Consider the following 16,622-nt stretch of genomic DNA (forward strand, 5'->3'; position numbering starts at 1 on the left):
CAAATTAGTAACAAGTGAATTTCTGTTGTCATTTTTAAAACAAAGTCTATTTTAAAAAAAATAAAAAATTCTGAACACATTAGTATGCAATGAACCACTTGTCTCCAGTGGCTCCATTACAGTTCCATGAAATGGTGGAAATGGTTTATATCGAGGTCATCATCAAGTCTCCAGGTATCCTGCGCGATAGTAAAGCTGTATCCGCCTGAGCATGAGCTGGTGACGTGCTGAAGGCCAGCTGTTGCCTCTTATTTTGAGCTGTGCTCTGAGAAACGCTACAACCTTGAGAAGAGAAGTGCTGTTTTTCTGATATCCCACCCACTTATCAAAGCTACAGAGGGCTTGAACAGGGCTATTACTCTTCCTTAGTTGCCTCAGCTGATTGAATTCTGGAATTGTTTGCTCTCATTTTTGGTACAACAAAGCTAGGAACAACTTTGATGTATTAGCATCGTCATCTATGTGAATTTAATTTATAAATTTAAAACATATTTCAAAATGTACATATAACTTAATTAAGAAATATGCTGTTAAACTACAAGTACACATTTACATTTGTAATGCCCAAATAATCATAATAGATGTATGTGATTAAGTGTTAGTTATCTGATTAAATATTGCATTAAAATTTGTAGTACAAAAATAAAACAACATGAATATCATGAATATTTAAAAAAAATATATAACAAATTTGAACAGACCCCCTAAAGCGTGCCGTGAGTTTAGTGGGGGGTAATTGAGAATGAATGGGGGGAAACTCATGTGAGAGGAGGCATCACAATATGATTGGATATGACTGGTTATGTTGGGCTGTGATTGGTTCATGAGATAAATCCTGCCTCCTGTGTTTGTGTGTGTTCTGCATTCACAAATTAGTCTGAATGAACAATATAATGATGTTAATGGGAAGACTAATTTCTAAAAAGTAAGTAAACAACTCACACACTTAGATATAACCACTTTGTTACGTCAAAATACAACTTAAAATGCCATGAAAACATAATCTGTGGAAGCTTTTAGTAACCAGCTTGGTAAAATTTAAATCAAATCTTTGTGTCTGTGACCAATTTTTACCAAGCTTTGATGACTGATGATGTAAAAAAAATAAATTATAGTTAAAAGTTTACTATTAAAAAGAATAGCTGAATGTAAGTTCACAAAAAAAACTTTAAATTGTTACTGCCTTGAGTTTTGAAATAAATGTAAAATGCTTAAAATTCATACTTGGCTTTATTAAATAGAATATTGATTACTAGGGCTCTCCTCGACTAAAGATTTTTGTGGTTGACTAGTAGCCATTAATTTTAAGTATGAGTCGACTATTAGTCACAAGTTTATTAATAAACCATAAATTCATAATAATGAGCCTTTAATTGCCTACATAGCCTAATAAGCAATGAACACACGCAAAAAAGCTTGCCACAGCGCACCGGCAGACATAATTATGAATGTGCCAGGGAGAAATAGCAAGGAGACTTCATTAACATTTTAAAAATTTATTAATAAACTAGTGCTTTCTTTATTTTCGGCTTAATAGATAAAGTCAGCGAAACTGAATCATCATCTCTGCAGTAGTGGATGCGCCTTCATACAGATTACATAATGTGACAATATTTGTTTTTTATTTGAATTGGTTTATTTAAAAGTAGACATTTCACTATCTATAGTTATATTTTTCATGACTGTGAGGCAAGTTTACACTGAGTTTCAGGCTCAAGTTCACAGAGATGGCAGAAAACTAATCCATTTCATTAATTTACAAAAGCGCAACGTTTCGTTGTTATTGTGTGAGTGCAACGAATAAACATAACAGTTAATTGACTATGTATGAGACTAATTATGAGTTAGAATTGTTATTTTTTTCTGATAGTGTAAGTTATGTACATTTAAACAATAAAATGTGACTAGGACCTGAATTTACATTTAATAAATAAAGACAAGAAAAGCAAAGAAAAACTTTGCCTTCTCAATTCAGAACACCACCTCACACCACTGATACAGACTATACGCTCTTAGAAATAAAGGTACAAAACTTTTCAAAAGGTACACCGTTGTACCTATTAGGTTCTAATATGTGCACTTTAAGTACTAATATGTACCTTTAAGGTACCAAAATGTACTATTTAGATACAAACATGTACCTTTTGAAAAGGTACTGCCCCAGTGACAGCTTCTGTACCTTTATTTCTGAGAGTGTATGTAAACTCACCATAAGCAAGTTTGTATGAAAAATACCTGTTTTAATAAAGTTGAACCTCTGAGATATGCTTTTTGATAAGTCACAGTAGTGGTTTAAAATCTACCCTCATCCACACTTTAATATTGCAAATAGAAGCTGGTTTGGATTTTCATTTCCTTTGAACTAGAAACAGCTGGTACATTTATTCACACAGGAACAGCACAGATGTTTTATAATACCGTTACCAAATTTGGGCTTAAAAACAACATTGACGGAGAGACATTGGTTTGATATGATGTTCACTGCTGTACACTTTTTTTTTTAAAGAAATTATTACTATATTCAGCGAGGACGCATTAAACTGATTAACAGTGTTAGTAAAGACAATTATAATGTTACAAAAGAGTTCTATTTCAAATTAACATTGATCTTTTGAAATGGTAAAAAAAAAAATGTTCTTTTAAACTGTAATAATATTTCACAATATTACTGTTTTTCTGTTTCCTGAATCGAATTGAGCTGAATAATGACACTCTTGACTTTTAATGCTGTTTTACTGCTGAACCTGAACTGTTTCCATAAGAGAGAAAACATTAAAAAAAACTTACAGAACCCAAAAGTATGTTTTGATATATTATAAATAAAATTGTCACCTTAAAATTTGAAGCGATAGTTTACCCCAAAATGAGCAATTACCGGGTTCAAGTGCTTAAGGCATTTAAGCATATGTGGAAAAAGACATTGCATATTATACAGCAAGGCTGTACCCACCTAAATCAATGATTAAAAAAGCATTTTAAGTAAGCAAATCCAAGTAAGTTACCATAGAATAGGGTGACCAGACGTGCCACTTCCTGGGGACACGTTGAGCACAAGTGGCATGTCTGGTCACCCTACCATAGAAAAATTATGTTTTTTTAACATTTATGACTGTTGTAGTGCCAACTGTGGTCCAATTCCCTTAAAACTTTGCATGCATGTTTAGAATCACCTGTCGCATTTGTTTTGTGAAGTTTTGAAATTTCCTTTAGGCTTTATAGGATTTTAGGTAAATTTGGGCAGGCCCCTTTTCTAAATGACATTTACAGCTTCCCAAAGGGTAAATTTCAACATTTTTTTGATAATTATTGACCTAGAGAGTCAAGAGAATTGTACTGCAGTGTTTCTTCCCAATCCTTTAACAAACTGTTTGATTGACAGCAGTGATTCTACACTGTAAAAAGTTTTCACCAGCTTCAAATTAAAAACCTAAGTTCAGCAGCTGCCTTAAATTTTTAAGTTAAATCAGCTTAAAACTACAAGTCATTTTAACTTATTACAATAAAAATGAGTTGATTTAACTTGTGAGTTGAAATGACTTAAGTTGATTTAACTTAAAATTTTAAGGCAGCTGCTAAACTTAAGTTTTTAAGTTGAAACTGGTGAAAACTTTGAAAAGTTGTCCGGAATGAGGAGTTCTATCATGTGATTAGAATATTGTGTGTATGTGTGAAAAACTTTACGTACACTCATTTACGCCTTTAAAAAATGCATTATTTTGTTTTTTCCCCTCTTATAGTGCCATGAAGTGACCAAGCTCCACGATTTTTTTCCAGTGACCTCAGATTGAGCACTGACATAAATGTTCGGAGATTCTCTGTTCAGGAGTTATAGGCAATTTGCTAAAAGTGGCCCTGCCCCTTTCTAATGTTTTGGTGCCCCTTTGCGACAGTGAGTCGAAAGTTTAACTTTTTATTTTGATAATTATTTATATTCACTCTCCAGAGAATCTTTCTGCGCTGATTTGGTTCCGATCGGGCAAAAAACCTAGGACTAGATTGCAGAAGTAGGTTTTTCAAAAAATGTGAAATACCCGAAAAGGATTCCAAAGACATAAGTAGGGCTGCACGATTAATCGCACGATGTTGTGAGGCGCGTTTAGTCAATGAAGCCGGTACTTTGATTAGTAGTAAATCTCCATCACGTGCGTTCAGCTGGAGTGGCAATTAATACACAGAGACGTAAATCACTGACAAGCTACGCCAAATCGCGCACAAAATCGAATGCGATTTTGAGCGCGATTTGGCGTAGCTTGTCAGTGATTTACGCCTCTGAACGCTCCAGCTGAACGCAGCTGAACGCACGTGATGGAGATTTACTACTAATCAAAGTACCGGCTTCATTGACTAAACGCGCCTCACAACATCGTTCGATTAATCGTGCAGCCCTAGACATAAGACACTTGAGCCTGCGACTGACGGTTTAGGAGTTAAAAGGGTCATCGGATGCAAAACTAACTTTTACATGTTGTTTGAACATTAATGTGTGTTGGCAGTTTGTGTACACAACCACCCTACAATGATAAAAATCCACCCAGTGGTATTTTTTTAATCTTTAAAAGTAATATCCCCTTTTTAAAATCAGGTCATTGTCAGCTTCTTGTCGGTGTGACGACGCACAGACAGAGGCCGCTCCCACGATAGTTGATTGACATGAGCGTCTTACCTTAGACCCGCCCTCACCGAGCTGAAACAGTCCAACTCCGATGTGTGGACACAGGTGCAAGAGTAGACAAGAATGTCTCAGATTGAGTGATTGAGGTGTTCTGTTGTTGGATGTAATAATGAACATAGCAGTTGTTATTTACTCCCAACATCTGAGGCACTGAAGACGATAACGTTACTTTCGTTTTTAAAAGGAAAGCGCAGATCCCGATCTACATATGCGTCTAGTTCACGCGAATCGTTCCTGATGCAGCTTCACCCACAGCAGAAGTGAGTATAAGGATTTTTTTATGCGTCTTTGCAAATGGCCTTTCTTAATAATGTGCTTGTTGGCAAGATTCGCGGCTAAATGCGGCTAAAGTAAACATCACATCTCATCATTTCACGGCAGAGAGGGGCGGGGTGAGGAGAGCTCATTTGCATTTAAACGGCCCGTGCAATAAAATTTGTTGAGATTTTGCAGAGCTGATTTTGACAAGGTAAACGGGTGTTTTTTTTACACTACTATTGAGAATTCTTAACCAAAGTATATTATAGACTTTTCATTAAGACCCTAAAGAATCATATATACTTGTGGAAAATGGGCATCCGATGACCAATTTAACAATGATTTTGTGCTTTGGATTGCTGTAGCGCCTTGTCAGGCCGGTTGGGGCAAGCATGGGTCACGTTGTCGGCGGTGTGAGTACTACCATCCCTCCAAGTTTCAAGTCTCTATAACTTACGGTTTGGACTGCACAAGTTGAACGTGGAGATCACTAATCCATGACCATTCTAACAATTACAATAAGCACTACGCGCTTAAACCCCTAATGACTTTATTCAACAATTTCTTCTCTTCCATGTCAGTCAAAGTATTCTCGTACTGTAGCTTCATAACATTACGGTTGAACCACTGATGTCACATGGACTATTTTAACAATGTCCTTACTACCTATTTGGGCCTTGAACGTGTTAGTTGCATTGCTGTCTATGCAGGGTCAGAACGTTTTTGGATTTCATCACAAATATATTCAATGTGGTATAACTTGAGACGTAATACAGTAATTTACAATTTTAAAAACAAACCATGATCCAGGTGTTCATGTTCAGAGACTACTTAACTTCAAAACAGTCCATTTAACTAAAATGTAACTGGCCAGCCAACTGTTTGGTTGAAACAGTTTTTTTTTTTTTTTTAACCAGACACACATGCCCTGGGGCTGCATAATATTCCATTACCGCTATGACTGAAAGACACAGCAGTAAAACTGATGTTGTGCATCATTCTCATTGTATATTGTTTTTGTGCCTCAGGCCCAATGGGATGGTTTGACAGGACGGATAGTCCTTAACAAGACTGATGGTCTGCGGAAAGAGTTCAACTTAGACCTCATCAGCCTCAAGGAGGACGGCACAGCGAAGGTGAGTCAGCTTAGCTGGACGCCGATGAGAGACGTTCGATGATATGATTTCCGCAGAAGCAGAAATGACAGGAAACCTTGAACTGGGTATTTCAAATATGTTTGAATATGTTTTGTAAGTGGACTGTTGAATATGTTTTTCTCAAAACAGACCTATTAAGTAGCCAGATCATTTGTATTGACCTTGTTGCTCCCATGCTGACTACAATACTCTTCAATTCCTCCTAAAAGCGAGCGGCTGATGCTGCATCACGACCTACTAAATTATGGACAAAGGTTTGTTCCATTCTTGGTTTCATTCCCTGAGTTTGTGATTAAGACCTGTGGAGAGCTTGGATTTCCTCCCCTGTGTGAAATTCACTTTAGTAAACCCGGTGCACCTTTCATCGGCTTCCCTCTCCCTGCAGAAATCCCTTCGCCTCCTTATGGAAAGAGATCGCTGCCAGTCTCTTCTGCCAGAATGTCTTGCTGAGATGCATAATGTGTGCCAGTTATAGTTATGACAGTTAAATCACCATACTCGATATCCAGCACTGTAAAATGGGCGCTTTTTTTTTCCACAATGCTTCGCGCCTCAGTAAGTACACATCTCCATAAAAGCCAGCTCAGGCGTGCAGAAAAACATGCATTAATCCATGGGCAGATATTTAGAGAGCAGCTCTAATCTACTTTTAAAATTCATTTGAATAAGTCGCTCATTTCAGACTCATACGAGCTGTATGACAAGTGCCATACATAAACATAGACTAGATTAGGCTTGCGGTAACAAAGGGTTTATTAAACAGAGAAAAGCAAGCTTGCTTTAATTCCTTTACTGCTGACATCCTGTTTTAAAGGGATCATATCGTATTTTTACTTAGTATTTTATTTTAAGATCCTTTATAATGTTAGTCAGATTGGTCATAATTTAGCTTTTCACACCACTTTCAACCCTTTCAGGTCCTTAGAATCAAAAAATCTGCTTTTATTGAACGTTGTTTATTAATTTGGCAACAGGTTTTACAAAAGTGTGCAAAGTGTTGATTTCTATGCAAACGTATTTCCATTACGGAATAAAAAATAAAATAAGGTAATCACAACATTATATTTTAAACGCATGTTTATACACTACCAGTCAAAAGTTTTAGATTTTTAATGTTTTTTAAAGATGTCTCTTCTTCATCAAGCAAAAACCATTAAAAAAACTGAAATATTTTTACTATTTTAAATAACAGTTTTCTATTTAAATATATTTTAAAATGTAATTTATTCCTAATTTTCAGCATACTCCAGTCTTAAGTGTCACATGATCCTTCAGAAATCAGTTATTCTAAAATGCTGATCTGCTGTTTAAGAAACATTTATTATTATTGTTAATAATAATGTTTAAAACAGTTGAGTACATTTTTTAAACGGAAAGATCAGCATTTATAAAAAATAAAAAGCTTTTGTAACATTATACACAATACCATTCAAAAGCTTGTAAAGTATAATTTTTTAATGTTAGAAATTAATATTTTTATTTAGCAAGGATGCTTTAAATTGATCAAAAGTGAAGATAAAGACATTTACAATGTTACAAAAGATTTCTATTTCAGATAAATGTTGTTTGTCTGAACTATCTATTCATCAAAGAAACCTGAAAAAGTTCTATTCAGCTGTTTTCAACATAATAAGAATAATCATGTGTTTTTTTTGCATAGCAAATTAGAATATTAGAATGATTTCTGAAGAATGATGCGACTGGAGTAATGATGCTAAAAATCCAGATTTGAAATCACAGGAATAAATTACATTTTAAATTCAAATAAAAAAACTGTTATTTTATATAGTAAAAATATTTCAATTTTCGGACTTCTTTAAAAAACAATAAATCTTACTGTTCAGAAACTTTTGACTGATAGTGTATCTCACAATTTGGACTTTTTAAAGTCAGAATTGTAAGAGAAACAGTTGCAATTACCCTTTTAATTTTTTATTTTGTGAATAAACTTCCATAGATTTCTGAAAATATTTTCTTATAAAATAAAGAATAATCTGATTCCTCTAATGCAGTTTCTTGTTTAAATAAGAGAGATGTTATATGAGGTAATATCTTGTTTTGTAATTTTTTTAAGAAATTAAAATCCTAAAGCTTGTCAAACAATAAAATCCTTTTGATATATTGTAAAAGCATATCCTGATGACGTTGTTTTGCTTTTATAGAAGCTGTGATGCCTTCAAACCTCTCTGAGCTTTGCTCCCAAAGCTTCACGTCTTTACACATTTTCCATCAGTCTTCTTATGCTTCTTGTGTTCATATTTCATACTCATATTTGAAACCCATTATTATGATGGCATCCAGTGGAGATAACAGAAAAGCTTTATCGGTTCCAAAAATGTTGGAAGAAACTTTTCCTGCTTCATTAAGCAGCCATTACTCCAGCCTTCAGTTTTACATGATCCTTCTAAAAATCATTTCACTGGTAGTATATACAGTAGTCAACATTCGAAGTGGATCAAAACCTTTCATCAAATTTGTCCTAAAACCAAAAAGAATACCCATTCTTATCTTAGGTCAACTTTGATGAACTTTTTTGATCCACTTCGAATGTTGACTACTGTATATTTGGCTTGCAAGTAGATTGGTAAAGTCTCACGCTTTATTTTTTTACAATTTTTAGAAACATAAAAACATAAAGGGTGTGATGTCGCATCCACTGGCCATTTCTCATAATCTTTTTTGACTGCCATCTTTATGTAATTGTGTTGCCCGTTTATAACATCATCAATTTAACATAGTTGTCAAAAGTGATGGGTGATGCATTAAGAATATTTACTATTATCTTCTCCTTTAGTGGACAGATGTGTAAAAAAAACGTGAATGATTATAGTTTTGTTCAGGTAAAAAGTAAGAGTAGAGTTCTTTTCTTTTGTGATTTAATAATTAATGTATCGAAATCATTCTGAATTTATAGACCATACATTAAATAGGGTAGCTGACTGCTTTCCCGACTTTTATTGGGCAGTAAAGGGGTGTTTTGCAATCTAACGGATTAGACCTAGATTCTTTCATTTCGTTTTTACCCTTTTCTTTCCTGACCTATTTTATGAGTCTTCACTGATAAAGTCTATCCCTCTTTTATTGTCATCTCATGTGTTTAGAAACAGAGACTCATGTGCTTCACGCCTTGTCATTTTTGTACTGTGTTGTTAGATTGGAGTGTGGAACTCTTACACCGGCCTCAACCTGACTGAGATAAAAGACAGCAAAAACATCACAGACTCCCTGGCCAACAGAACGCTTATCGTCACCACAATCCTGGTAAACTGACATTTTCGCTCCCCACATTTATGTAAAAAACTTTTTCGGTAGTTCATATTATATTTTGCAAGCCAGTGAAAATATTCACAGGGCAACGTTTTTAGCAATATATTTATATATGCATGAGAAAGAAATAGAACTATCCACCTTATTCTTTAATGCAGAAGTAAGGCTATGAGTGAGACTTCCGGTTCATTAGCTGCTATAGGGAAATAACAAGAAGGATAACAACGTGCAGTAAATGGTAAAACTGTGCACTACAAACCAGTGTGTTAATAATAAAGACAATACATTAAAGACGCACCAATTTGCAATATTAAACGGCAAAACAAGCTGTCTGTGCAGCTAGAAATAGCTGGACGCAGATGAGATTAGAAGCCACACCCATAAAATGTATGGGTCTGCTCTTAAGGGAAAAATAAAGTGGATATATACAGTTTTTAGTAAATGAAAGTGGTCTCTACAACAGAAACCCTCTACATTTATTTTATTATTGGTTTTTAACTTGCAATAGCTGAATGTTAAATCAAATATGATACATTTTACCAACTGCATTACATGTGAATTTATCTTGGGTACAGGAAAACCCTTACGTTATGTATAAGAAGTCTGACAAGGTGCTATATGGGAACGATCGCTTTGAGGGCTACTGTCTAGACCTTCTGAAAGAGCTCTCCAACATCCTTGGATTCACTTATGAAGTCCGGCTGGTTTCTGATGGGAAATACGGTGCTCAGAATGACAAAGGCGAATGGAACGGCATGGTGCGGGAACTAATCGATCATGTGAGTGATCTCCCATGATGCTACACAAAGATGTTCAAGGTCTTTCGATCATACCATCCGAATGGAGACTCTGTAGATGACCTTCTACCTTTCACGCCATTATATTTCAGTTTAGATCTCACTATTTAGAGACTACATCCAGACTTGTTAAAGGGAACCCTGGGTATTATGACTTGTATGGTTTAATATAATGTAAACTGAAATATTTACATAGTTTTATACATATTTTGGACAATGGGGGGTGCCATTATGATGTAATATGGTTGCACTCTGTGAGTTCTGCTATGGTCTACTAAAACCCTATAAGGCATCAGGGTTAAAGGAGAACTCCGGTGTGATATTGACCTAAAGTGTATTGAATCATGATACCGAGTGTGAACGTACCTTGCATATTTCATCTCGGTTTGTGTCCAGCTGTCCGAAATCTGGGGTCAGTTAGCCGATGCTCACAACAGGCTGTCTATGAGAGTCAACAGGGCATCGGAAAAGCCATGTAAATAAATCACTGTTTTACGCCATTTACGAAGCACAAAGTAGCTCCACACTTCATTGGTAGACTTCCAAGGGCCTTGACATTTAAAACGAGACATTGAGAACTCAGAAAATGCACCGGTAGTTTATTTACAAGTAGATTTATACAGACATGTTCCACCAGGAACAGACCGGTCGCCGCCATCTTAAATGTAGTCACGATAAGTCGAGTGTCGAGCACGAAGGAATTTATCAGGTTATCAACTTATCAGGTTGTAGTTTCCTTCGTGCTCGACACTCGACTTATCGTGACTACATTTAAGATGGCGGCGACCGGTCTGTTCCTGGTGGAACATGTCTGTATAAATCTACTTGTAAATAAACTACCGGTGCTTTTTCTGAGTTCTCAATGTCTCGTTTTAAATGTCGGGGCCCTTGGAAGTCTACCAATGAAGTGTGGAGCTACTTTGTGCCTCGTAAATGGCGTGTAAGGATTAATTAGCTCAAATTTATAATGATTCAAATAAGGAATCGAATCGAAAGATTCGGAACTTGATTAAATTGATTCAGAGTTAATAGATTACACTTCTTAACCATTCGTCCAGCAAAGTGGTCAATTCAGCATACTGTATTAACTCAAAAAGGTTTATATTATGTTCCTGGCCAAGATCACAAATAAACCAAAATATTACGTTAGGAAATTTTAAAGCTGAGGTAGCTTGATCTAAACACAGATAGAACTTTTGTGAACATAAAGTCAAGACACTTCTTTTAATGAAACAATGATTTATTGAACTACTCTAAGACACAAAACTAATCTCTACTAAACACAAATGAACACACACACACACACACACACACACACACACACACATTCACACTCATACAGTTCCGGGGATGAGAAATTACTGAGTTGAGGAGAACCCCAAATGTTCTAGTATCTTAACTAGTTCTTAGATCGCAACCTTAGAAAATCACAAAAGCAGAGACTTAGCTTTTAACTACTTAGGGAGTATTTTGCACCAGTTTCAGCGAAGTAAACAGAGATCTTGTTACTTGCGTTTGTGCCGGGAACGGGGGTTCCGGGGGCTCGTCTGAGCGAAAGTTCTGGTTGGTTGCTGGTCGATGACGTAGTTTGGGAAATCCCTCGACGTGGAGGAGTGGTTTTCTGGAGCCGATCTTTCGGTTGCCTGGTTACGCAGGTTGATGCGCTGGAAGTTCTTTTGAGTCGGCGTTGCGAGACTTGGAAAAGTTCGGCAGTCACGAAACTTCAGTTCTGTAGAGTTTTGATGGCACCGTTGCGTGCTTGGTCGAGTGGTCGAGCGCAGATGGAAAAGCACTCAAACCACAAGAGGCGAAAGGCGTGAGGCGAGAGCTGAGAGCTCTGAGTTCGCTGAGTTCTTGCTGAGTTCGCTTAGTTCGCTTCGTTCTGTTAGGAACATGAAGTTTTAAACGGGCCGCTAGGGCACGTCCCACGATGCTGGGATCCAATGGCATTGCTGAAGGGGCGGGTCACGCCACCCCCTTTTCGTCCTGTAATTCCTTCTGGTACGTAACTTATTAGGATATGGATTTCTCTGCAATTTTTGTTATTAACTTCAATAAACTATTTAAAGTATAAAAAAGAAAGTATAACAAAGTATACACAATCATTTTCTCATTCATTCAGACAAACTGCATCCATCATGATATTTCATCGCATATTACCCCATGGTAAATTGCTTGCATGCTAAAACATTTGTCACTGCTAAAGGCATATAAATGCATAGATTAAACTCCAACGATCACATAAAACACATCGAGCATATAAATGAAAACATATGATACTGTTTATAAGCTGATTGTTTCTTAAAGATTGTCTCTGCAGTGTACGTATCTCTATTGAGAGACGGGGTGTTTTGGAATGTCAGGGGAGAGGGGGACAGGAAGTCCGAAAAACCATGTGAGTCACGCTGGACGCATCATGTGCCATGCCAGCTTTATTTCAGAAGACTGGAGGTTTGTTTCTTAGGTGCTTTGAGACAGAGAGCGTTTTCTTCTCTCTGGATGCGTAAGACGCAGATCTCGACAAAAGCGGTCCATACAATTAGCGTCTGGTGATTATCATGTGATGGTCATGTTAAAATTTTATGGCTGGGAGGAGGATTCTTTTTGATTAACAGAAATGTGAACACTTCTGTTTGGGTGCTTTGTTCCGCATTCCTACACATTCCCCCTTTTGGCTGGCGATGTTTCTGGTGTGAACATCGGCAGGCACTGGAACAAGAAGCAGAGAGAGAGAACAAAACACGCACAAGACACAAACAAAATCTCCATCACTAGCTGAATTCTGGTGCAGGGATTTAGTTATTTGGCCTGGTACAGTTAGAGGCACTTGCAATAACGTAGGGCCGCATCGGTGAGAATTATTGTTAATTTGGTGGTTTTGATTGACCGGAGTATCGGGAGTTCAACGAGGCGATGTAGACGTGTGCTCGATCAGGTGCTACGTCAGATAGTGCATGGGATCGTATTCAAGGTGGGCTATCCATTGAGGAGTCTCTTTCTCGTAGCGCATGGGCCATGGGAGTAACTAGGCGTTGCGTTTGAGCGTAACCGTTTTGGTACGACCGCAAATAGTTCGTTCATGAACTTGATAATTTTTAGTTTGAAAGGGTGCGGGGATTATCACGATCTGTGACGGTGCTAAATCGTAATTCAGCTTGGAGTTTGTTCACATGTCGTTTTAAGGCGGCTAGGTTTAGAATGTTAAACAGAGTGCCTACAGCCGCAGCAGCCCCAGCAGGGCGCCCAATAATCATTTGGGACGCCGGTTGTACCCGCTTAATTCAGCCTGGGTTACGATCATTTTCTGTAATTAGCGCAGCATGTGGTTCACATCTGCCTGCATGTGGGCAAGGACTTCCCGTGTCTGACGGGTGTCGGCCCAAGAGTTTTGGGGGCTGAGAGGGTGTAGTTTGTTCTGGAAAACATCATAGGGTCGAATCGGCCATACACCTTTAGAGGTAGACTTTGCGGTTAGCTATTGGTAATCCTGATTACGCAGAGAAACAGGGCGGTGAATCATAACATCTACCTGGAGATAGAAAATAACAATGGGACAGTTAATCACGCGGATCATGGTTTGGCGGGGTCGCCTAATATGTTAACGTTTCTGGCAATGATTTGCAAATAATATGGTGTACTGAGTCAATCCCATCTTCAGGGGCCTAGACTTCAAAGAAAAGTTAGGTAAGTTTCTGATAAGGGCAAGAAGGAAGGGGGACACATAGGAAAAGAGAGAGAAAGGAAAACACAAAGAGACACAATGACACTGAATGAGGTTAGACAGTAAGGACAAGTGTCACATGTGTGGAACAGCTCCTCTCTGCTGGGCGGAGGTTGGTCCTAGCAGTGCGGCAGAGGAGAATGTTTAGGTGATTTGTGTTGTGTTTGGGAGGTTAGCTGTGTGTTTACCTAGAAGGATAGAAATCATGTTAGTGTGAGGCATAGTCATGAATTGTCGGTCTGTATCAGTGGGTTTGGTCTTCCCCCTTTTGCTGTCGGTTGGAACCCCAATGTCTCTTTATCTGCTTTTGGTGAACCCATCGAAGAACTGGCTCGCTGCGCCCTTGTCCGATTCTGGTTCGGTCGGTAACAGGCGAGAACTTGTGGGATTCCTTTCAGTGGGGTAAGGACTTTCTCCGACTGGCACTAGGGAGTGTTCTGCCAAGGATGGCGAAACCGTAATACCACACTTTGTTTCCGACACTGAGTTCCTTGTGCGAAGGAGATAGCATGCATGGGGCTTTACATCCACATGTCTCTATATTTCCTGCATCATTTCTTTCAATTTTGAGTTATGCATGGTGGCTTGGGTTTCTTGGTTGAAGCTGGCAACACATCAGGCATCCTTCTATGTAATCTGCCACATCTTGTTGTATGCCAGGCTACTGTGCCACCTGTTTGAATGGGTAGTCGGTGGTTTTGGCACCACAGTGCACTGCGCATGGTGCATCGTATGCATGCCTAAGCCTCATCCCCCTTTGGCTCTGAGGGACTACAAGCTTTGGCGCAGTTAGGGGCTCAGAGACATATGTGAGGGCACCATTTAGCAGATGCAGCATGTTCTTAATGGATTGGAGGGTGTGGAGGTCTGAAGAGGTGGATTAGTCGAGTGTAGATCTCGTAGGAGAGTAAAGTTCGAAGATGTGAGCAGAAATGGGTAGGTCTGCTGATGTGGGAGGAGGAGGGGTGTTGCATACCAATGGTATGTTGGTGGCGGGTAAGAGCTGTAGCCATCGGGATGGGTGGGAGGGCGTGAAATGTATTGAATGGTTGTGATGGGCAAGGGTCGCTGTTGAGCCGGACCACGCCCGCTTTCAGATTGCCCTGGTGATTGTCTGGGCAGTCATGGACTTACGCTGTGGGCATCAGTTTCATTGGGCCACAGTCCGGGACGTCCTTTGCAAAAGAGTCCCTGTACTCATGTAGAATTTCTTTAAGTCCTTGGTGATCTGCTTTCTTGAGTCTGGTGTCCTTTGGTAGGCTTTGGTGTCTGTGCTTCGTTGCTTTGAAGAGATTCAGGCTGCCGGCTGAGTTTTCCTGCCCAGGGGCTAGCACTGCGACAGATACTAAGGTGTCTTGGACATTTATGGCAGTTCTGAGTTGAGGGGGACCTGAGTCCCACGCTTGCAGTGAGCAGAGGGAAGGGCCTTGTTCTTTGCTGCTTGGCGTTGAACTTGAGCTTGGCCTTGACTTTGACACTGCATTGTCACTAAGCAAATTGAAGGCAACGTCTGTGGCTTGACACTGCGACTCATTGGGGACTACTGACTGGAAGGGCAATGGCTCACGGACTTGCGTCCACAACTTCAGGTGCTTAAAGTCTATCAAGGGTTTGAAGCGATTTAGCAGATCCTTTCCTATGAGGAGCGGATAGTTGTTTAGAGGTGAGATGTAGACTGGGTGGATGAGATTCATCGGTCCCACTGTTAGGTGAATTGGGGCCACATGTTTCAGCTGTAGGCCCATGTTTAAGTATGTTTGCAGGTTCAGTTCGCACCTTTGGAGTTTGAAAGTTCCATCAGTTATAGTTCTTTGAATTTTCTCAAGGAGTTCAGTTGACATTAGAGTGATGTCGGCTCCTGTGTCTAGAAGGGCTTCCACTTTGACATGACCCTCGATGGTGATGGGAAGGTAAAACTTTCTCGTTGTACCTTTCTCGGTGAGATCACCTAGGAGTTGAGGGGCTGGAGTTTGAGATGAGATAGGTACGAGTTCAGAACTGATTCTGTGTTCTTCGGAGGAGTGGCAGACGACCAGGACAGCACTTTCGGGTGATTGAGTTGTTATATCAGAAGGTGTTTGTTGGAATCTTCTGTGATCTGACGTGTCATGTGTTGAGTCAGTTTCTGTCTCTTGCTCTGGATGTTTAAAGAAGCTTTCTTGTCCATCTGAAGTTATGACAGTTACAGTGTTTTTGGGGTAAGGAGAAGGGGTGCTGTTCTGTGTGGTTTGTTGGACCAGGTGGTCGTTGCCTTCTTGTCTGGCCGCTAGTCAGGCCGCAGTGGGTTTCTCTTTCTTTTCCCACTTCCGATCCTCCTTTTTGCGTTTGAAGAACTCTTGCATCATCATTTTCATCAGTTCTTGTGAATCAAAACACGGCAATGTCTCTTCTTCATGTGTAGATTCAGCTTGAGCTTGATCAGTGTGGGATCTTTGTAAGTTCTTTCGTCGATTTGTTAGACTGGTTGCATTAGATTCCCACGAGCCATTTCCTGAGCTTCCTGATGAGGTTGGCTGGCTCCATGATCTCTCCCATTGATTCTCACGAGGTCTTGGATGGTACCAGGATTTTTCCCAGTAGCGTTCGGGTGAGTGTTGTCGTCCGCGTGGTCCATCCCAGCGGTCGTTTCTTTGTGTAGGTCGGGCGCCAAAGTGAAAGTCATGTTCTCTGTTGAACGAGGATGGTCTCCATTCTCTAGGAGGTGGCTTGAAGCTTTCTTGGTGTTGGGCGCCCTCTAGGGTCATTTCTTG

The 16,622-nt window shown here is 39.1% G+C and overlaps 2 protein-coding genes across 2 annotated transcripts in view; one reads left to right on the forward strand and one right to left on the reverse strand.

Annotated features, from left to right (window-relative positions):
• The window catches only part of fhdc3 (FH2 domain containing 3), a 7,460-nt gene extending 1,712 nt beyond the window's left edge, over positions 1-5,748 (reverse strand). Inside the window, exon 1 of the mRNA XM_073829250.1 lies at positions 5,731-5,748. Within this exon, the coding sequence (XP_073685351.1) occupies positions 5,731-5,748 (18 nt within the window). The remainder of the gene's footprint in view (positions 1-5,730) is intronic.
• Positions 5,749-5,887: 139 nt separating this feature from the next.
• Positions 5,888-16,622, forward strand: part of grik1a (glutamate receptor, ionotropic, kainate 1a) — a 45,295-nt gene continuing 34,560 nt past the window's right edge. Inside the window, exons 1-5 of the mRNA XM_073829251.1 lie at positions 5,888-5,917; positions 5,959-6,066; positions 6,297-6,341; positions 9,241-9,348; positions 9,930-10,133. Of these exons, the coding sequence (XP_073685352.1) occupies positions 5,888-5,917; positions 5,959-6,066; positions 6,297-6,341; positions 9,241-9,348; positions 9,930-10,133 (495 nt within the window). The remainder of the gene's footprint in view (positions 5,918-5,958; positions 6,067-6,296; positions 6,342-9,240; positions 9,349-9,929; positions 10,134-16,622) is intronic.

The sequence above is a fragment of the Garra rufa genome, chromosome 23 (genome assembly GCF_049309525.1).
Source record: "Garra rufa chromosome 23, GarRuf1.0, whole genome shotgun sequence".
In the NCBI taxonomy this organism is placed as follows: Eukaryota; Metazoa; Chordata; class Actinopteri; order Cypriniformes; family Cyprinidae; genus Garra; species Garra rufa.